At 39.6% G+C, this 22,382-nt stretch overlaps 1 protein-coding gene across 2 annotated transcripts; it reads left to right on the top strand.

The window, feature by feature from the left end:
• The first annotated feature begins 1,651 nt into the window (after positions 1 to 1,651).
• EIF4E (eukaryotic translation initiation factor 4E) lies at positions 1,652 to 22,131 on the top strand. Of its 2 annotated transcripts, none has more exons than XM_066548071.1 (7): positions 1,652 to 1,722; positions 10,634 to 10,740; positions 12,373 to 12,468; positions 14,407 to 14,470; positions 16,314 to 16,427; positions 18,880 to 19,019; positions 20,913 to 22,131. In XM_066548071.1, exons 1-7 carry the CDS (start codon positions 1,705 to 1,707, stop codon positions 21,025 to 21,027), a joined length of 654 nt encoding a protein of 217 aa, XP_066404168.1. In that variant the 5' UTR covers positions 1,652 to 1,704; the 3' UTR covers positions 21,028 to 22,131. The 2 variants fall into 2 exon arrangements, with proteins under 2 accessions (XP_066404168.1, XP_066404167.1); XM_066548070.1 differs by lacking the exon at positions 1,652 to 1,722 and adding an exon at positions 2,428 to 2,515.
• The last annotated feature ends 251 nt before the right edge of the window (positions 22,132 to 22,382 follow it).

The raw sequence follows: 22,382 nt of genomic DNA, 5'->3' as shown, positions 1-22,382 counted from the left end.
ATGAGGTAGGCCATGTTCTGAGCTCAGCTGTGCTATATTCATCTAGCTAATTAAACACTGTTAATAAGCATAGTTGTCTCATAGAGACCTTCATGCTGTTCTCCCTGCCTTGCATGAGAGAAATGAAATAGCCAAATGCTCTATGAGATTCAATACAATTTGGTGGTTAACACTCGGTTATAGTTCTTCTCAGTAAAATGGTGTTCAGGGTTGTAAAATGTAGGTCTGTACACTTTGCTCTTTGAGAATAAAAATACAAAGTTAAACACAGAAGAAGATGAAGAAAAAATTATCAGGGAGGAAGAAGATTCTGGATGGATTATCTTTGTTTATGTTAAGAGACTTGAAGGCAGGATTAAAACAGGCAGTCAAAGAATGTGCTTGGCTGCCAAACAAGTAAAGTGAAATATAAGATCCATATGGCAGCATATTAGGCAAATAATAGGAAGATTTATGAATTACTGTTTTGCATCAAACCATCTATAAAGAATTACCAGAAATCAAATGTTATGAATTTGGTAAAATGAACTGTATACCACTGGACAAAAAAAAAAGAAAAAAAGAAAAAACAAACAAACAAACAAAAAACTTCATGTACTTTTTGAATGTACAAATTTCAGAGATTATGTTTTTGTTTTGCCATCATAATGTGATTTAAAATTATATGATTTAGGAAGAAATATTTTCCATTTCAACTTCTGTTTTGTCCCTGGGATAAAGATATGCCCCAGTTCTTTAACTTCCAAAATTGTTACGGTATTTGTTTCATCAAGCAGCATTACAAAAGGTTAAGAACTCAATTATATTTTTGTTGTGTTTTTCTTTATTGAACCCTTTGCCTTTGATAAGTACTAATCATGTCACAGCACTGAAATGAATCCCATGGCTGGGTTTACCTGGAATAACAGGCTGCCCGGGGCAGTGCGGGAATCACCATCCCTGACAGTGTTCAGAAAAATGCGTGGATGTGACCATGGACATGGTTTGGAGCTGGGCTTGGAAGTGCTGGCATAACAGTTGGGCTCAATGTTCTTAAAGCTCTTTTTCAACTTAAATGATTCTGATTCTGTTCCGGGGACAGGGGGCTACAGAGCGCTGTGTTCTGGAACAGGGGCTACAGAGCGCTGTGTTTGGGGGACAGGGGACTACATAGCGCTGTTTGGGGCGCAGGAGGCCCGAGCGCGCTGTGCTGTGGGGACAGGGGGCCACAGAACGGTGTGTTCAAGGAACAAGGGACTACACACCGCTGTCCTGGGGGGACAGGAGGCCCCAGAGCGCTGTGTTCCGGGGACAGGGGGCCACAGAGCGCTGCGTTCGGGGCACAGGAGGACCCAGAGCACTGCGTTCGGGGCACAGGAGGCCTCAGAGCGCTGTGTTCGGGGGAGAGGAGGCCTCAGAGCGCTGTGTTCGGGGCACAGGCGGCTCCGGCGCTCGGGACCGCTCCGTGCACTCAGCGCGGGCGGTGCCGCTCCCGCAGCGGCCGCCAGAGGGCGCTCTCGGCCCCGCCCGCCTCTTCCTGCCCGGGCGACAGTAGGAGGGGTTCCCGGCGGCCCCCGCGCCTGACGACTACATCTCCCGGCTGGCAGCGCGCCCCAAACGGCCGCCGGGCGCTCGTGACCACCGGGCGGCCAATCGCGTGCGGCCCGGGGCCTTTACCCGCCCCCGCCCCGCCCCGCGGTGCGTCCGCGATCCGAGCGCTCTAAGATGGCGGCGGTGGAGCCGGTGAGTGCCGCGTTCCCTTCTCCCGCCCGCCTTTCCCTTGCCTTCTTCCCACCGCACCCTGATCCTCTTCCTCCTCGTCGAGACGCCGCTCCGCCGGCCGCGATGGGCGAGGGCGCGGCGGGGCCCCGGGCGGGCGGGCGGGCAGGGAGGCAGGAGGCGGCTGGCCGGGGAGGCCGGCGAGGAGCGCACGCTCGCAGGGGCCGGGGCGGGGGAGGGGGCGGCGGGTGCTGTGGCTGTGCCGGCACCGCTACCCCGGTGCGGTAGCCGCGGCTCCGGTGGGGCCCGGCGGGAGCGGGGCCCGCGGTCCGTCGGCGCCCATTGTGTGGCGCCCCGCCCGCGGCCCCGGCGGCCGCCCGGCCCGCCCGGCGCATGTGGCGCGGTGGGGGTGGCCATGTTGGTTCCCGCCGCCGCGGCGAGCCGGGCGGCGAGGGGCGGCTCCTCCGGCAGCGGGGAAGGGCCGCGCTCCCGGCGCGCTGTGCCCCGGAGGCCCCGGGAGAGGCACCGCGGTGAGCGAGCGCGGGCTCGGTAAGTCACAGATGCGCTGCTGGGGCAGCCGCGACAGCAGCCCGGCTGGTGAGACTCGGCAAACGAAACCCTCTTTGCCAGGTTGTGTCATCTTTTATTCGAGGGGTTTTTGGTTGTTTTTTTTTCTTTTCAGCCCTTTCATGATAATTCAGTACTTCTTTTTTTTTTTTTCCAGGTGATAAGTTATGTTCATGGTATTATGCTCGGTCTTTCAAACGTAGCCCCAGCCCGCTTCCATAATGAGCTGGAGCAGCTGGAAGCGATCCAAGTACAGTTGTTGTTCTAATCCCACATGATTGTGTATCATGAGGAGAGGACAGCAGAAGACTCTGTTAGAAAACACAGTTAAAGAGGGCTGGTGTCTTGCTCCTGTGCATACCAGCTGTGACTGAATAGCCAGTGTGCTGTTTGGGGAGGCTTTTTAACATTTAGACAAAGTGAACAAAGTTTGAAAATCAGTGGTTTTATATAAAGACTAATTTTATCCTTTTGTGTTAGGGGCACTGACTTTTCTCTTAATGGTTTTCTTCTGTGGACCAAACCCCGTATTTTTACCTACAAGGAAGAGATTGACGTGGGTCAGCTTTTATAAATTGCATGGCAGCAGTTCTGTACAGGAGAGTGTCATTTGTTAAAAGTGCAAGACAGACCACCAGCAGCACCTTTCCCATGTTCTTCAGCCAGTGCTAAATACTTGTTTTCACATCCAAAAGCCGATCTTTGAGTTGTTGCCCACGTATCTGAGGATGAAGTCTTCCTCTCAGTGCAGTGCTTTGTGGTGACTGTGGAGCTTAGTAGGAATTGCAATAAATAATTTGCAATACAGCCTTTAGAAATCGAAATTACTGTGAAGGCCTGTGCCTTGTGACTTTCTTTGCTGGGCTGCTGACACAAAAACTGTCTTTGCACCATTTTCTCCATTAACTCCATCCGCACATTGATGTAGATCTGACCTAATGTAGCAGAAAGTAAACAATTGGTTTTGTCATGCTGCGTCCCAGCAAGATTGATTGCCCAAATCCAGTTCACCATGAGCAGTTGTGCTGAACCCTTAAAAGTAGAAGATGGGGCAACACTCACAACAGTTTAAGTAATTAATGCAGTTGTTGAATGTTCTGCTGTAGCTGCAGTATGTTCACATCCAGGAGTCAGCTATCACCTGTGCTTGCTTATTTTCAAATTGAAGTAAATAACAAAGTCTTTGTTTATTGTCCTTGTAGGTGGCTTCCTTCTTCTGTCTAAGCCCAAAGTTAGACTTGCGTAGTGACTGAGGTCAGAGGTGTTGCAGAAACACTGCATGCTTTGCAGCTGAACAATTTAATTGCATGTGTGCTTAGGGATTACCTCTTCATCATAGGGAGGCCTTTCTGTTGCTCACCTGCAAAATCGACCTGGGTTTGTAGAGATGTCATCTGTAATACTTTCCTGGTGGGAGAGTGTGTCTTGGGAAATGAAAATACAACTGAGTATGGGTTGGTTTTTGTTTTTTTTAATACAGGCTTCTACTAAGGTCAGTGATGTTTCTAGTGCTGTCATGGTTTCAAAAGTAGCATACATTGAAAGCCTTAAGAGGCTTGAAAAATGTTTCAGACTGTTAAATACAGAAACTTGAGTTGAGAGTTCTATAGAGAGTCCCATAACAGCTGTCAAAAAAGGAAGATTATTCCATTTAAATACAGACCAATTTCACTGTGGTTTACTTCACCACTGTAAGGAGGGCATAAACCTTTGCAACACTGACAAGTTAAAATTCTCACTTTTTCTTGTGATGTCTAGGTTTTTCTTTTAAAAATATTCAGATTGATTTTTGAGACCATGCAGAAGTGTCACCTGTTAGAGTGCTCATAAAACCTTTGAGGATTAAATGTGATCAGGTAAAACCATGCAAAAGTCCACAGCAAAACCAGTAGTAATGCTTTAGTCAACAGTAATTTACCAAAGGTGACTTTAAAATGTATCTGCACAAAGCCTGTAACTTCTAGGTGCATATGAATCTCATCTCTCATTGTGCAAATTGGAAATGGCATCTGGTTCTTTTGTATTTTTGCTTAATGGCAGTTATTGTCATAAATGCAATTCTTGTAAATTTAACTCTTGTCTTTTTAGCCTACAACAGTGACATTTCAGGTATCTGTAATTTGAAAAGTGCTTGTTTGAGAAGGTAATCCTACATAGGTGGGAATCAAAACTATATTTAAAAGAAACTGTTATCTCAATGGGTTACAAACATAGTGGTATAGGATCTTAAAATTCTGGAAAGTTCATAATAGCTCCTAAAATTCAATGTAGGCTGAAAGGTATTTATTTTGCATTATTTGCAGACAAGTGGCATGTAAGTGTAATTCATCTTCAGACTCGTTCTTGTTACTGGGTATTTCTGCTGTAGAAGTCAGTGACCTGCTGTGCTTGAAGTCAGTATAGCATTGAATTGCAGTATTGTGCAGCTGAACACAGTTGCTTGCTCATTGCATTTTTCTGAAATGATACAGGATAGATGTACCTTTCATGCTATTTTATAATTGAGGATATTTATCATAAGCTTTCAAATTTTAAGTAACATATCTGAGTGAGTATGGAACTTCCTCTAAGAGGAGTATGTTGTACATCTTGTAAATTTTTTGAGATAAACATTTTTCTGAAAGCAATTTTAAATAATTACATTTCACATAGCATATAAAATACCAAACTTATTTCAAAGAAATGCATAAAAATAGTGTATGAAATCAAGCTGTGTTTCATTACTGGTGTGGAGGTAATGCATGCAGGTGTGGAGATACATGGGAAACTTTTTGATGGAAAATGTGTCCATTTTGACAGCTTTCTAAAGATTAGTTTGAATTTTGAGGAGATAGAGGGGAGCATTAAATAAGGGATGTTGATAGGGTGCCTGCATTGTGAAAGAGAAATGCAGACTTTAAATGTCAATTAATGTGACTTGTTCCTCAGCTAAATTGTCTTTCACTTTTGAAATATTCTATAGCCAAGGTTAAACTTGAGTTTGGAAGCTGTTCATTGTCTTGCAGTAGTCCTCGTTTATTTGAAGTTTAAAACCTGTTCCTGTATAGGACACTGGTGTAAGGAAGGTGTGAGTGTGTGATGTGCAGATGTGAGTGTGCTGTAACACGACTGCTGTTAGTGGCCTTCACCTGCCAGTTGTCCTTGATTCTGTGTAGTAGATGTAAGGCAGAAATTTTAACTGTTTAAAAGTCTTTTTTTTTTTTTTTTAGTAGAGGTCTGTTTCTCTTGTGCTCTGAGCTGTTCATCAGATAACCTGTATGTATAACATCCTTTGCAATCACTGGGCATACCAGTGGTAAATCCAGTACTTTTTCTTTGAGGATGTCTTTTGACTATTCATACATTCTACATTAAATTATTTTCTAAAGATTGAACGTATTGTTACAGCGGATTTAAAATTCTCTGTTGAACCAGAGGCTCAGTATACTTGTGAAACATGGAGGTCTTTTCTGTAGAAGTGTTTGGGGAGACTAGAGGCTTTTTGTTCTTTGAATCATCTGAACTGTTCTCCTCAGCACTTTTGGGAAGTTTTCTTGTCTGAGTGCTTTAGAAGTGACAGCATGTTCTATGTGGAAACTCATCCCATGTGGGTAGGTTTTGTGTTCCAGTAGCAAAGGCAGCAGCAGAGTGCAGGCTGGGGTAAGAGGTGTTAGCACCAGGTCATCTTGCTTAGGCAGCTGCAAAACCCTCAAAGATACTGAGGTAGTTTGATATTGCTTGTAAGCTGTTTGCTAATGCTAGTTAGAAGTTTGCGAGTTAAATGGCAAAAATCTGATGGGCATTTTCACAAGTATATAATCCATTTTGCAAAAGTTAACAGGGCTATAAAAAGTCTCTGTATCTTTTAAGTCTGAGGTGATATTTCCTAGAAAACCTTTGACCATGGAGGAAGTGTGTGACTTTTTTACTTAGTCTTTTATTCCTGTTCTCCTGTACACATGTTCACTTCTGTTGTAAAGTGAGGGGATGTCAGTCACTTAAAATCAGGTTTCATGCTTGTGTTCTGATAGTGATTGCCTATCTAAAAATCTGTGGTGTTCTAAGTAATGATGAATGCATATGGGATAGTTGCTCTCTATTATGCCTTGCTGTGTCACAAGTAGAAATCCTTTCTTTGTCCTGATGTCTGGAAATCTACTTCACACTTTTAAATTGGTAACAGGTGGCTCTTAGTTCCTCTTTTCCAGTTGCTATTACATTTACTACATATGATTTTTACCATTGTACATTCATTCCAGAGTTGTGTGTCAAATCATCACTTGGTTTTTCTTACAGGATGTAATAACTGCTTGTGGGTGTGCTTTAACTTTTTTTTTTTTTTGTCCAAAATGTTTTGAAATAAACAGCTCTTGAATTTTGTGCTTTGGAAATTAACCTAACTGTGGTGTCATAGCAGTTACCCACAAGACACGTAAGCACCAAGCACCAGCAGATAGTAGAAATTGTTTCTCCCAAGACATCGGGTAACTGAGGCATTTTAGAAGCTCTAAAGAAGAAGGTGAAAACTCCATAATGTCACTTTACTTTGGTTTAATGCAACAGACTTGGAAAGCCTCTTCCTCTAATTAATTCTCTTAGCCTTCACCAAGAGCACGTAATAGTGCCAGGTTATGTCCTTCTGGGCAGTAATTGTTGCACTCCAACTGGACTTGCTAAACAACTTCTGTAGACAACTAATGACATTAATGTGGTCTGGGCAGCATCTGAAAGCCCTTGGTAAAACTTAGTCAAGCTGCTTGTTTCCCTTAATAAACAAACCTGATGAAGCAGTTTCTATTGTAAATGCTTTGTTTCCTGTCCCAGTGACGTGCACACCTTTCTTTGATATGTTGGTCATTATGTGCTGTGGAGAAAGAGTAAATAACACCAATTAAATTTGCAAGTGTCCGAATCCAAGTAATTGCAGATATACAGAGTCATTAAATGCTGAGTAGGCAGATGTTTCATGGACTTCTGCAGGCTGATTCCTACATCAAAAACCGTGTGGGTGGTGAATAAATGTCACTTAATTATGTGCTGTCTTGTGTATGAGAAGTGGGATTGGCCATGCTTTCCAGTTTATCTGGTAATACTACCCTATTTTATTACTTTTAAAAGCAGCAAACTCAGTGGTTACTTATAGAGTCAATTTTAGGTTAAAGAATACATTAGTTATGAGCAATGGTAAAGTATTATGAAGGATTTTAAATAAACTAGTCCAGAAACTGCAGGTGGAGTCAGTCTGACTTTGGTTAATAGTGTTGCAATTGCAGGGTTCCAAGCTGTGGGTTGCTAAAATGTGAACATTAGTTCATGTGATATATATAGATGTATGCTATTTCTTGTAGAATTTCTTGGATATCAGGACTTTAAATGGACTTTAAATACCAATTAACAAACTTAGATGGCTTCTATTGACTAATAACAGGAAGTGCTTTGGTATACAAACATTTCATTTTGGTACTCAGAACAGTGCGATAAAGGTTAGATGAAAGGAAAGAGGAGCTGATAGTGATTAACCAGCCCAAAATTAAAATGGTTATTTTTCTGTTTTCCTTGTTGGCTGTGGGAAACAGAAGGAAGTGAAAATAAGCTGGTTTAGGCTTCTCTCTGAGGCCAGGCAGAAATAATGTTCTTCAATAATAAGTTCTGTGTGTAGGCCTGTAGCTATCCTTGAATGGGGCAGCCTGGTGTTGAAAAAAAAGTCTCTTTTGGTGGCATAGTTTTTGAGGGGAGTGGCGCAGTCTTGGGTCAGGGTCATTGTTAGGTGGGCCTTGGAGCTGAGCTGTCATTCTCTTGTTTTGGACAGGAGCTTGAATAATGGTGAGTCTGAGTTTCATGAATGCCATGTAGCTTTCAGAATATCTAAAGAGACTTGATATTGTGGTGGTTTAAGTAAAATGCATGTGCTGAATCAGATGTCTTCTGTTTGTCCAAAACCAGAATTTCATGTAGTTGTGTGAAGGATGATGATTATCAGTGTACCAGGCAGGTGTTGATTGTATTTTTCTTTTTGTCTGACTGTGCTACCTTAATCCTTTCTAATGTAGTCTTTTTTTAGAAGTTATTAAACAGTTTAGCCCTGCATGTGCTCAGTGGCTTTGTATTGATTCTTCCATTTTATGTAGTTGTGATAATTCTGGAAGAGTGAACAGGGAGACTTTGGGATTAGCTCTTTGTATGTTGAAAGCTAGTTGCTGAGCAAACATGAGATTCCCAACTGAAATTGCTTTTGGAAGACACTCTGCATCTGCATTCAGCAAGAGAGAGTCTGTTTGATGTTAAAATTCTTAGTGTAATAGCATTTATAAATCAGTTGTGAATATTATATGTCACAGCTGCAGAGTATTGTGACTGCAAGCAAGCTTTATCACAAAACCTAGTGCTATTCCAGCACATCAGCAGAATTTTTCTTACTGTATTTGCACGTGTAACTTTTCTGAATTTTCTAGTTAGGAGCCCCTGAAGGAACCACACTTAAATTTTAGTTTTATATACTTGTTTCTTTGTAGTACAGATAGTGTGAAGGAGGAAGTATTGAAGTGTTTCCTTGGTGAATTGCACAGCTTCTGTGCACTGTCTGTCTTGAATTGTTCAGTGAGATGGTTTTGTGTGATTAAAGATGAATGATACCAAAAGTAAGTGGGGGTAACACTAGAAATTCTGTTCCAGATAGTAAGTTCTTCAAATTCTGTGGTTTTTTTTGAAGGTCTGCTTAGCTTTTTATAGTATTACACTGGAGGAGATGTGACAAATTTTTCAACACTGTGCTTCTGTGGGTTTGTTAGTGATGATCCCTTTGGGAGATCCTCAGAAAGCATTTAGTTTTATTTAGAGGAAGGGAATTGTGCTATTGTACTGTGTAAATCAAAGCACTGGCCAAGTGCTCCTGTTAGATCTTGACATGTCAGTCTCTTCACTGTGAATGCAGGTGCATGTAGGTGTTCTGAAATGTCATGAGGTGTTTTTCTAGGTGGGCTGTTAAACTAGGCATACTTAATTATTTTCAACCATAAAGGAGTAACTTCTCTGATGTAAAGCATAATATCATGCTTAACAATGTTAAATATATTGATAATGAAAAGAAAATCCCTGTTAAGACAGATCTTCAGGTGTTATCCAGGAGAGTTTGCCAGCTGGGTCTGTGAAGATAGGACAGTGTTATCACTTCAAATCCACTTTTCAACAGCTTTGGTGTGATAAATGTATGTGGAAGTCTGGGGCAAACTGTTCCATTAATTAAATTGCTTAACATTACTTAATTCACTCCTATGTTATTTTTTTCTGTTAAACCCACAAAATTTAGATTAATTTTAAAATACTACTCTTATATTGCCACACTTGGTAACGTCTGGAGTCTTTGGGTCTACTGTACTTAGCATTTATTTATATTACTGAAGTGCTTTTTCTTTCATGGGGTCAGCTGTACAAGCATTTTTGTGTTAGCTCTTGGGAAGGATCTACAGTCCTTCTGTGTTTCTGTAATATTCTAGCAGGTTAGGGAGGGATGGTGGTAACTGGCAGGGACACTTGGCATCACAATAAAGTTTTGTATTCCCGGGTTTGAAGGAAAGGCATTAGAATTTCAAATCTGACACAGTGACTTCTCAAACTGAATGACAAGCCTGAGGGGGTTTGCATGCAAAGAGAATATAATTTACTACTTTATGTTAAAGTATATTTAATATTTCTAGACCTGTCTCTAGAAAGTTGAAATATAACTCTTGAAATCCATCTAATACATACTAAACCAGTAAGTACATTTATTTCAGTTGGAAGTTTGAGAACTGATGTGTGTTCAATCAAATTCTGCTGTTTGGTTCATGAGGATGTTGCAAATACAAAGATAACTGCATTAGCTTGGCTTCTAGCTGCTTGCAGTAGCTGATTTTAGATCTGAGAGTTTTAGTTTTATCTTCTACTTGTATTAATAGATTTTTTTAAATAACAGAGCCTGTACACCTGTTTCAAATGATGCTCTGTCAGAAGCTGATAAAAATAATTTTCATTCTGAAGTTATTATTCTCTGAATTTATTTTAGATGTGCATATTCTAGATAACATAGATTGTGTATTTCTAAAATAGCACTCAAAACTATTTCAAAATTAGACAAGTATGTATAGTAAACCATTTTGGAAACAAATTACATAGGAAGCAAATTACTGAACAGCAGAATGCAAATTTCTGAAGTTAGTGTTTATTGTAGGACCTGTTCAGATGTTGAAGAATAAAGGGATACAAATTGTGCTTCCATTATGCAATGTGGGCCCACAATCAAGATAAATTATAGGAACTCTTAGCTTCACCCTTTCTAAAGTAACTTTAGAAAACTAAATTACTTCAATAAAAATTGAGAAGGAATGTATTAATAACTCCTTTCTTCAAACAGGAAACCACTCCCAACCCCCAACCTGCAGAAGAGGAGAAAACCGATCCAGCACCTAGTCAGGAGGTTGCCAGCCCTGAACAGTATATTAAACATCCACTACAAAACAGGTAAATGGTACAGAAACTGATTGTAGTTTTGCCAGGGATAGAAAAATGCCTGTGGCTTTGCAGCTCTTGTTGACCTTATATTCTCTAGCAGTATTTTGGGAATTCTCAGAGTTTTTTTGAAGATTTTTGCAGTGGGGTTGCAGAGTAAGGAGAATCTGATCCAGATGTTAATATTCAGAGTCTTCTTCAGGTAGTGCAGTTACAGAGGCTGAAAACATTTGCAAGTTTTCAAAATGCAGCCAGGTGCTTTGAAAGAGCATGACTGCTTTTAGTTGGAGGCAGGCAGAGCTTTTGTTGATTTTTATCTGGTGTATTTTAAGAGGCTGACACTACTGAGATGAAGCTGCTGCCCACTAGAGCTGGGAAACCTTGCATTCTGCCTTGTACTTGGGTAAATTAAGGTGCTGGTGGTAAAAACTTGTAGTTAATGTTATATTTCAAAGTTAGTGAAATTCAAGCCCTCTTAAAGCTTCAAAAAGACCATCTTGGAAATCATTTTCGCCAAGTGAGCTGATGAGTTACTGTGGAATGCTCAGTACTTATTGTTGGCAGGTACCTTTTACCAAGTGATACCTTACTCTCAGTTTAAGTTTTGAGCAAGTGTGGAAAACAGTGCTTCCCTGTAGTGCTATGCTGCATGTATCCCACTTTCCTTGTAGTCTTTTGGCTTCCATCTTCCTTCTCTTTCTTCTGAACACCTTGACTAAATTGATGCTAACAGTTCCTTACAAGTGTTAGTGAGGCTGTTACTGGAATGGAGTGAACTTTTACAACTAGGTTTGAAATGTCGGGAAGGGTCTCAAAACAATAGATTTGACACCTAGTGACTTAAAGCTCTCTGCTGAGAGAAGATAAATAGAGCCTAGTGCTAACCTGAGTTATTTCAACACTACTGAAATGGTCAGAGTGGAAAAAACCCCAACTGTTTGATTAAATGCCTCATTAGGTATCCTCTTCCAGCATTTTAAATTGCTGCAATGATGCTTTTTAGATTCAGAAAGAGTATCTTTGTGTGAAAGGTTCAATTTTGTCTTGATATTTGTACTTAGCAGAGATTATTTTTTTCATTCAATCTTGCCTTTATATATGCTACTTTTAAAACTTGAAACAATCAATTTGTGGGCATTTGAGGTGGTTGCCATTAGTAAGCTGAAAATGCAGCTTGCATTTTAAAATTTATGCTTTCCTAGTATGTGAGTGGTTGGGAAGCTTTCATGTCATACATAGCTTTAGAGTGATCTAATTTGCTTATGTAACCTTTACAAGGAAATTACTGGCCAGGGAGCCCAGTTTGAATCGGTGTTGTTTTAGACCATTATCAGTTGTTTGTGGTAGGGGATTGCAGTTTAGCAGTGACAGCAAGGAGAAACATCTGAAGTTTAGAGTTTTAAAAGAATTCCAAAGCTATTTCAAATATTTGCCTAATGGATTGAAAAAGTCTGCCACAATTCTTGTAATGAAAGCACAAACATTGTTAGTCTGTAAAGAATTGATCATGTAACTTATTGATGAAAACTGACTTCCATGCTCATAATATATTAAGGTTTGAAATTAGTTTGAATATAACAATAGAAATAATTACATTTTTAATATACTTTAATTTCTGTATGTTTTTATTTTGTTCTCCTTTAGATGGGCACTCTGGTTTTTTAAAAATGACAAGAGCAAAACTTGGCAAGCAAATCTTCGTCTTATCTCAAAGTTCGATACTGTTGAGGATTTTTGGGCGTAAGTAAAGATTTTTCAATCTGCATGATAATTTTGGGATTTGTTGGCAGCTTATGTCCAAGTCAAAAAACCCATAAAGTACTCCATTAACTGCAAATTCTTTAGTGTAATCTGAAATACTTGTAAAATTGAAGGTGATGTCTGAAGAAAATGCAGATGGAGTTCATCCTTTAAATGCCCATTGTTTTGCTGAATCACTGCAACACTGCTTATATTCACGTGTATATAACAGACATATAGAACATTTAATTTGTGCAGTAGCTATCTCATAGTAACATGAACCTGTAAATTCTGCCACTTCCATGGCCCCACAGTTTCCTCCTTAATTAAATGGCTCATGTTGCATGTTCAAGAGTGCCTGAATCTGGAGTGTGGTAGTTGAGATTCCTGCAGATTAATGGCATTCCTGGAAAAAATTTGTTGGAGCTTACAGAAGAAATAACCTTCATTCTAAGTTGAAGGTTTGTGAGAGTGGTTAGGCTCCAACAGCAGTAAAAAACCCTGAAGGTAGGCCTGTGCTTTCCAAACATTTGCTTCAGTCAAGTTTTTTGCCTGCCATAATGCTAAAACATGGAGAAAATGCAAGTGCTGCAACACTGAGAGTGAACAAAAAAGTGTTATGTATTTGATCCTAGTGTTTCATGCTACATTGAGTGATAGGGTTCTTATTTTTGCATACTTTTTTTGGATGTGATCCCCATGGAGGGAGATGGAGTCAGAATGTAGTAATAGGACCCATCAGTTACCCATTAGCAAAGGGAGGAAAAATGCTTCAGCCTTTTCAATAACTGTTGGTGCAGTCCTGACAGGGAATGGGATTCTGGGCTTGTAACCAGCTTTCCCATTCGTACTGTGGGGATGACTGCAAACTGTGATTCACTCAGCTGACAGCAGTGGGGTATGTGATGGGCAGCTGAGTTGCTTGACGCTCACTACTACAGTTGGTTAAGGGTAAGTTTTTGAGCTTCTATAACCAAGATAGTCTTGGTGATTAAAAAGTAATCTAGATGTCTGCAGTGAAGGTATAAAATCAGCCACCAGCAGTTAAGTTACACCTCCTTTGTGGCTGGAGTGGGAAATAGGTGTGTTGCTCTGGGGAGAAAATTTCAGTGTCAAGGTAAACTTAAAAGAGGCAAACTGTTGAATTTCTAACTGGTGTTACAAATTCCTTTGTGTGATATCTCATTGTTAGAACATCACATTAATCAATTTTCTTTTTGATGCTGAACTGTGCCTCAATATTAGTTGGTCTTGGGCTACAGGTTACTGTAAAATGTGCAGGCCTCTTTCTGAAGTCTGACCTGTTAGGGATGAAAAAAGGCATTTATCTCCTTGTTTGAGGAGGAGATACTATGTACTCCTTTGATTGTTTTTCTGAATAGCACGGTTGTAAATTCTGAATATACATTTTATTGTCTATCATCTGTTCTTGCCTTTGGAGTCTGTAATTTGAATTATCAGGCATACAGCATTCATACCTAGAGTGCTGTATCAAATAGCAAGGCTGAGCATTTCTTCTAAAAAAACTCTCAGCAGTGTGAGTTGCCCTAGAAATATAAACAATTCTCCTTATTCCATGAATGTATTAAATACTCATAGACACAGGACCTCTTGCCATGAAAGCTCAGTGAGTTATATTCCTAATAACTTTAGACTTCAGTTCTGAATCTTAGAACTGGGTTTAAAAGAAGCATTGGAAATTAGTTTAAAAGCAGTTGTGAGGTTCATATTCCATTTTGCTGCTTTAAGCCTAGGACATCTTAGTACTGATACTTTTATATTGTTAAAAACACTAAAGAAATAGGGTTGCTTCTGAAATAACTTTATTGCTCCTTAATTTTTGGGCTTTGTTTGGTCATATGTCTTCAATTCTTTAAGAATTTTGTACCTTAAAACAATGCTTCGTTTCTAATCCTGCTTTTTTTTTCCCTACAATAGTTTATACAACCATATCCAGCTCTCTAGTAATTTAATGCCTGGTTGTGACTACTCGCTCTTTAAGGTAGGCTTGCTAACATTTTTTTCTTGAGTTAAGGATGGTTTCCTGACTAAGCAAGATACTGTCCAGTTATTTCACTTAAGACATTTAGGAACGTGGTTGGGAATGTCATAAAGGTGCTAATTTTTTTTGAGGAAGTCCCAAACATTGTCTGAAAATCAGGTTGTCACTTCTGAAATTGCAAACACTTGCTTAACACATATTAGACAGTACATTTTAATCTGTGACTGTATTAGTCTTCATTCTACATTTGAGATATTTGTGCAAACAATTAAGTGTAATTTTTTCTAATATACAAGGTTTTCCAGCTCTGTCACTTCATGTGAAATGAGTTAAAATGTCTGTGGGAGACAGCAATGTTGCCCCATATTCATTCTGGGTACTGCTAGCCAGATCCACAGTACTCCTAATAATTTCTATACTACCAGGTAAATGCTGTATTACTTAAGCATGAAATAGAAAAGTGCACCCAACATTGACAATAAGAACATTCTGTGGAAGTATCCAGACTAGTGAATAGGGAAAAGTGTACATGAAATCATGCCTCAGCTAGGGCAGAGATCTCAACTGGGGATCTAAGTTAAATCCTAACCTCTTGGTAGTGCTTATATCATGCAGCTTCCTTTCTGTATTCCAGCACCGCAGTACTCCCTAAACTGCTGGTGTCTGGTTCCTCCTTTGCTCATAAAATGTAGCTGCAGGCTGGGGCTCCTCAGCAGACTGTGTGCACTGTTTGTAGTGAAGAGGTTCTGCTGCTTGGGTTTGGGAAGGTAATGGTATTCTAGGTGACTGAGAAAGCTTACTAGAATTTTAAGAAGCTATAGGCCCTTCAGAGATTAGGATATCTATGGATATTGCTTGTATTTTTTGCATCAATTCTTAATTTGTGTTTTAATTAAGTGTGTGTATCTGCTCTGTTTGCTTGTCATCAAGCAGTAATAATTATATAACTTCAAGGAACAGGTATAGAATTGGCAACTGCTTCAGGCTTCCAGGCAATCTCTTACTGCTGTCCTTCAGTTGTGACCTCTTAAGGGCTCCTCTTAAAGGTGATAAGGTAGTTTAAGCTCAGCAGCTGCCAGTGAGGGTGTTATATTTAAAGTGAGGTGACACCACTCCATCCTGCATGTGCAGTTCTTAGTGGGCAGTTCTTACAGAATTCCTCTGTTCAGACAATTAATTACTTTTTTAATGACTTTCTGAAGTGCAGCATAGCTGGTTGATACAGGAGTAGTAGCTGCCTGCTTTGCTGTATCAGCACATACAGAATCATTTAATTCAGTGCAGGACCCCGGGCAAAATCTGAATCAGATCTTGCTTTGAAAGGGTATCTTGTTTTGTTTGGGTTTTTTTTCTTTCTCCAACAATGAAAATTCTCTTATTTTCATCTTGCATGTGAAGGAAGTCGTTGAGAGAGACTGCCAGAGGTGTCTGTTTCAGTGAAATAATCTGTATGCATGAGTGAAGAAGCACTTGGCTGATCTTACACTGAGTGCAAGACATAAAATAAGGACTCCAGATAAAATTAGCAGCTATGTTCTAGTTTAATGCAGGGCAAAGCAGGTGGTTGTCTTTGCTTGTTGCCTCAGGATTTTTTTAAAATGTAATATGTAGTTAAGACTTTTGCCTGGACTGTGATGCTTCTGTGGAACCAAAAATTCACTAGCGTGCACTTGTTGTTTTGGAAGTTTGATATTGGTGTGAGACAGTATTTCAGGACATTCTGGTATGTGTCTTAATCTGTACACTTCTTTCTTTTCTAACTGTTCCAGTTATCACTAGCCTTTTGGTGGCTCTTCAGGAAAATGAGATGGCATCTGCTTTAACTTGTGGCCTTTCTTTGCAGGATGGGATTGAACCCATGTGGGAAGATGAGAAGAACAAGCGAGGAGGCCGATGGCTAATTACACTAAACAAACAGCAGAGACGAAGTGACCTTGATCGCTTCTGGCTAGAGACAGTAAGCACCAGTGGCAGCTGAGGAGCCTTGTGTTTGTGTGAAAATACATTTAACTGATTTGATATTTGGGTGCTATGCTACTCTCACTTCTTGGCAGCAGTGTCCTGTAGGGTTTTATTCACAGGCTGTATTTGGATCATGTTTTTTCAATAGTGATCTTCATGTGGGTGTATTCTGTCTTAATGCTTCCTTGTAACAGGAAGAGTTCTGTAGGACAGATTAAGCTTTTCCCATGTAATGTACAGAACATTACTGTTGAGCTACTGTGAAAATACATTGTCTTGAGTGCAACTTGCTGGTTCAACTGATAAAACAATTTGTTTTACAAATACTCTTAAAAAAAGTGAATAGTTTTCAGGTTTTGTCTTTGTTGAACAAGGGACTTTCAGATTTACTTTTTTCTTTGTGTATTTATCTTAATGCTGGGGTAGGCAATAATAGCACATAAAAGTACTTATTTTTTCCATTGCTCTTATCTCTTTGTAATAGAATTGAATGGTAAATTCTAGTGTGGATTGCAGTAAATGTATTACAGAAAAATGTGTTGTCTAGGAACTGATTCAGAATAGCCTAAGACACTCTAGCATGATCTAGGATTTAGGGACACGGATTGCAGACAGGACAATGCACAGCAGTCTTGGCAAATCTCTCATCTTTTGTTGTTGTTGTTGTGAGAGGCAAGGAGTGTTGCACCCCTTTGAAAGGGAGAAAAGGCCTTCAGAATCAAAGCAGAGGTGTCCAAAATGTCAGAATTTCAGGATCTTTGTAGTCACTGTAGTTGTGATTTGAAGCATTGAGCATTACAGTACTGGGCACTGTGACTGCATGTGAACAAATTACCATCCTGCTGCATGTATTTGGCCTAACGCATGTGTGAGTCCTGACTGCTGATAGCCATGACATATGGCTTGGAAACATGTAGATAGACTGTGCAAACTGAAGGCTAGAGGGCTCTGCATTTTGCTTAGCAGTAAGCAATGGCACATAGCCTAAATACCCAGGTGACTGTGATAAGTGCCCTAAAACAACCCTGTCACTTCTAATTCCAGTAATTATATACAAACAATTTTCTGCAATACAAATCAAAGTCTTTGGAACAAATTTTTATTATAATATAATGATCTTAACTGTGAACTAAACTTCATTTGAGAAGACTTTTTTCCCTGTTGTGCAACACTCATGAAAAATGTACCTGAGGAGTGTTTATTGAGCATGGTAGTCTTCTTTGCTTGCATGTGAACTAAGACAGTTGGTTGATATTTTTGCATGTTTGTGTGTTGTTTGATCTCAACTATTTATAGCTTGAATTTCTCAGTGAGTGTGTGCAGCCTGGAGTTGGGTGTAACATTTAAAGCATGTTTAGTTATACCTGACTTACTCATTCGCAGACTTTGTCCTTTTTGCATTTCCTTGAGTAAGCCAGCCCTTGTGGGTCTGATGGGTACTGGAAGACCTGCTTTGTTTGAGAAGTTGCAAACATGTTGAATTTCCAAATGTTATAAGTGATACCACAAAACTGACATAACTGCAGTGTATTTGATGCACTGTGCAAGTGAAGGAAAAGAGTGCCCATTTGCAGATTCAGTTTGCAGAAAGATTTTTTTTTTTTAAATTCAGCATAGCCAGGTCAATCTGTCTCAAGCACAAGAAACAATTAGTTTTGAATATCAGGATTGCTTGTTCTACAAGTTGCAAGCTGAACCTTTTAAATACCACTTTCACAGTTAGCATGTTGCATGGAGCTGTGACCTTGCTCGGTCTGATGTTCCTGGCCAATTCCAAGCTTCACTGCTAGAAACCTGGGGGAAGAATCTTGTGTTTCTTGTGCACCTGCATTGGTGCATTGTATTAAACCCTGTTCAGGATCACTGATGCCCACTTTAGAGTTTATGGAAATGCTGAAGCTTCCTGTGTTGATCATAAGTAACATTTCATTGGATAGCATTTACTGTCTGGCTGCAGTCAGATTTACCTCTAAATTGATAGACTTCAGCATGGAAATGAAACCTTATGTACCTGATGTTATGCAAATAATCCTTAACAGAGTCTTCCTAGATAATGGATGGAAACACCTGAAAGTTCAGATTGGTCCACCTGTTTTAAGTGTCCTGTAGAAAGAAGAATAGAGTGCTTAATTCTTCTCCTGTTTTGGATTGGGAGGATGGGGTGGAAGGCAGCACTGTGGAAATGATCAGCTGTGTCAGAACTTGCAGCAGGTGGCAGAGGAGGAGGAATGGAAAATTCAGACTAGGAGGAAGATGCCCTGCTAGAGTGTGTTCACTTGTAATATTTGGAACTTGAAATACTTGGAAGAAGACACTGCAATAAATAGAAAATGATTGCTGTGTGGCAAGTGGCTGTAGGCAGTAAAATGTGTTCCTCAGTCCTTGTGTACACTGAGTGCTTGCCTACAGAACAGGATTCTGACTCTGAACTGCTTTCTCTTTCACAGCTGCTGTGCCTTATTGGGGAGTCATTCGATGACTACAGTGATGATGTGTGTGGTGCTGTTGTTAATGTTAGAACTAAGGGTGATAAAATAGCAATATGGACAACTGAATGTGAAAACAGGGATGCTGTTACGCATATAGGGTAAGTAACGTGCTTGCTGCCTCGGCTCTGTGGAGTGGAACCGTGCATGTAAAGCCAGTTAGCTTGAGGGAGGAGGCATTTCAGGCAAGTGGAGCCTGTGCAGAGCTGTATCCCAAGCTTAAGTAAGTAACTGTGCCAAATTGTATTCAGTTCTTCATTTCTAAACTACTGTGGAGGTAGTGCTGCAGTACAGAGTAGTTACTAACAGATGCCCATACACAAATCTTGGCAAAAATTCTCATTTCACAACAAGGCATTGTAATTAACAATTGCAGATAATGTGCAATCTGTTCCAGCCTGCCAGTTTGTAAAGGTGAGTAGTCAGAGTAGAGCATTGATACAATTTTTTTCCAGGAAAGAGATGCTTACAAATAAGGTAGGAAAGGTGCTGTCTTACGCACAGAAGGATGTACACAAATTTGAGGGGGAGCTGTACAGTGATGTGCTGTGAAACTGCAGCACATCCTATGTTTTGCTATGTTTTCCTATGTTTTGCTTCCGTTTAAGTACAGATAAAGTAATGCTGATGATTTGTGGGTTATTTGACTTGCATGCTGTAGTCTTTAAGTTAAGCAGCAGTAGTTATCTCAGATTGAGTCTGTGCTATAGAAAATGCATGTTGTGCTCTAGTGTGTAGCAAGTATTACTGACTACACAGTTACTATTTACACAATTATGTGATTACAATTACTAATTACACAAGTTTTTGTTGGGTTCTGTAGTACTGATGCTTCAGAATAGCTTTCTGTTAAATTTGTCATTGTAGGCCATTTACCTTATGCAAGCCAATGAAAATACTTATTTTCCTGGCTTAGTGCATCTGTCTTAAGCCAAACTTGAACTGTCAGACATAGCAGCTTACTTTTTTCACTACCTGATGACTCTTTTGATACATGGTTTGTTTTTTTTTTTTTTTGGCCTTTAAGAATCTGTGTCTGCCTCCTACTAACAATTTAATTATACAGTCATGTTTCCAGGCTTCAGTGATAAGTGTTTAATAATAAACAAGCAAAACTAAGGTATTCATCTTCTGCTACCACAATGTTGCAATAAACCTAGTAGGCATCAGACAGCATTTTAGAATGTTATGAACCATTAACTAAGGAGTTGACTCCTTTAGAGAGCTGTGAAAAAGTTAAGATTTTTGCAAACTGACATAAGTACCAAGGTAAGTTATGTTGCCTGCTTGCTCCCATGTTACCTTAACTCCAGACAGGAGTGGCCATTAGTGACTTTCATCTCGCTCTGTGTGAAGGAGCACTGTGTGTGAGTGTGTTTGTGTCTAAGGCAGGTGCTGCTGCTTCTTTCTCTGAGGACATAAGATCCAAGGTGGTTTTTCTTAAAGCTTCTGTTGGTGAAGGTGCCCATGACCAGGTCTGGGGATGTCTGCTTTCTATCAGTAGTTAAAGGAAAGACAGCAACTGCAGCCACGATGTGTGGCGTTATTAGAGCTGACTGTTCCAGGGAATTGCTGTTTTCTTTGGTTCAGGTGACTTTATCATCTCAGTAGATTTGGAATTGTGAACCATGAGTTCTTCATAGCTGTTTTGTTTTTGTATGTGGAAATACAGCTTTTTGGTTTAATGATACTCACATGAATGCAGTATAGAATCCCTCCATTTTGCATTTATTTAGGCCTGTTACTGTTAATTTATTTTTTTGAAGAGGTCCTATTATGTGGTAACTTATTTAAAAAAAAATTACTTGGATTTAGATGCAATACACGAGAAAAATCATATTTCAAGTCCTTTATTCATTTCTGAGAAATTGTTTCTAAATAGGCAACTTTTTTTTTTTTAATGGTGTCCCCAGATCTTAAAAGCAGGTGTCCTGATACTAATTCCTTCTTAAGGACTTTGCTTAAACTGTTGTTTTATTTCTTTTCCTCTCCAGGAGAGTATACAAGGAAAGATTAGGACTTCCTCCAAAGATAGTGATTGGTTATCAGTCCCATGCAGACACAGCTACTAAGAGCGGCTCCACCACTAAAAATAGGTTTGTTGTTTAAGGCGACACCTTCTGAGTATTCTTTCATAGGAGACTGCGTCAAGCAATCGAGATTGGGAGCTGAACCAAAGCCTCTTCAAAAGCAGAGTGGACTACATTTAAATTTGATTTCCATCTAAATGTTGCTAAGATTTGTGAGAAGTCTCATTCGCCTTTGTCTTGTACTTCTATGTTCAATTTTTCTATTTTGGCCGAAGTAACCGTTACCAATCGGAATTTTAGTACACTTCACCCCCCAAATCCATAAGTGTGTTTCTGGCCCACTCTGTAATAGCTTGGTAGAACCATTACTATTGCAAAAAAATAATTTGTTAATCCACAGTATTCAGAAAAGAAGTTGCATTTCTGTACCTGCAGGAAATTACTCTGTTTTACATTTGCATTGTATGCAGTAAGATTTTGCTGGTTTGGAAAAGAGTATGGTGCATACAGTTTTCTAGCAATTTTTTTATACAGCATCATCTTTGCTGTAACCTCTGCTGATGGCTGCTAGATTAATTTATTTGTTTTCCCTATTTGATAACATTAGTGATATTTTGATTTCAGTTGTTTTTGCTCATGTAACATTTGGTGAAGAATCTGGGAGTATGACAAAGGTGGAATAAACATGAATTTTGTGCATTCTTTGGTAATTTTTTGGTTTTTTTGTAACATCAGAGCTTTGCTACAGATTTATGCATTTCAGTCAAATCAGTGATCTTTTTGTGTGATTTCCTGAACATAAATGTGGATTTTTTTTTTTAATGTAACACCATAATTTACATTCCTTACTAGAAATAGTATGTCTGTTTTTGTATCTTATGCTGTATTTTAACACTTTGTATTATTTAGGTTATTTTGCTTTGGTTAAAATGGCTCAAGTAGAAAAGCGGTCCCATTCATACTAAGACAGTGTACAAAACTGTAAATAAAATGTGTACAGTGAATTGTCTTTTAGACAACTAGATTTGTCCTTTTATTTCTCCATCTATACAGCAAGTATTTGTACCTCTCGTGACAAGGCAGTCTCTACTGTGGCTTCTATTGTAGTGTCTTCCAAGAAAGATAAAGTCTGGAGCTATAGTCTGTTGAAACTTTTAATAAACCTATTAGATAGCACCCTAAATCACAGTGGAATTATATCCATGTGGCTACTGTTCTTTCTTAGTGGTTGGTCTAATTGATCATGGTTTGTGTTGTTTCTCTTTTGACATCTGTTTTATGCCCAACCAAGAATTTTAAGGGTACACAGAAAACCTCTTGAGTTTCAGGTAGGAGCTACAGTAAAAGTGCTTCAGTGAGTGATTCTGCTCTAAAGATATAATGCATAAAGTACAAATAGAGCATCAAAGAGTCATGGCTACAAATAAAAGTATG

Source organism: Molothrus aeneus, chromosome 4, assembly GCF_037042795.1.
Source record: "Molothrus aeneus isolate 106 chromosome 4, BPBGC_Maene_1.0, whole genome shotgun sequence".
Lineage (NCBI taxonomy): Eukaryota > Metazoa > Chordata > Aves > Passeriformes > Icteridae > Molothrus > Molothrus aeneus.
Note: the sequence above shows the minus strand (reverse complement) of the source record. Positions and strands in the feature narration are given on the sequence as shown.

What these genes read in the sequence shown, in the direction of transcription:
- EIF4E (XM_066548070.1), top strand. Translation starts at nt 2,447, where the DNA reads ATGCTCGGTCTTTCAAACGTAGCCCCAGCCCGCTTCCATAATGAGCTG. An exon ending in AAACATCCACTACAAAACAG is followed by an intron (nt 10,741 to 12,372) that starts GTAAATGGTACA and finishes GTTCTCCTTTAG; the next exon opens with ATGGGCACTCTGGTTTTTTA. An exon ending in ATCGCTTCTGGCTAGAGACA is followed by an intron (nt 16,428 to 18,879) that starts GTAAGCACCAGT and finishes TCTCTTTCACAG; the next exon opens with CTGCTGTGCCTTATTGGGGA.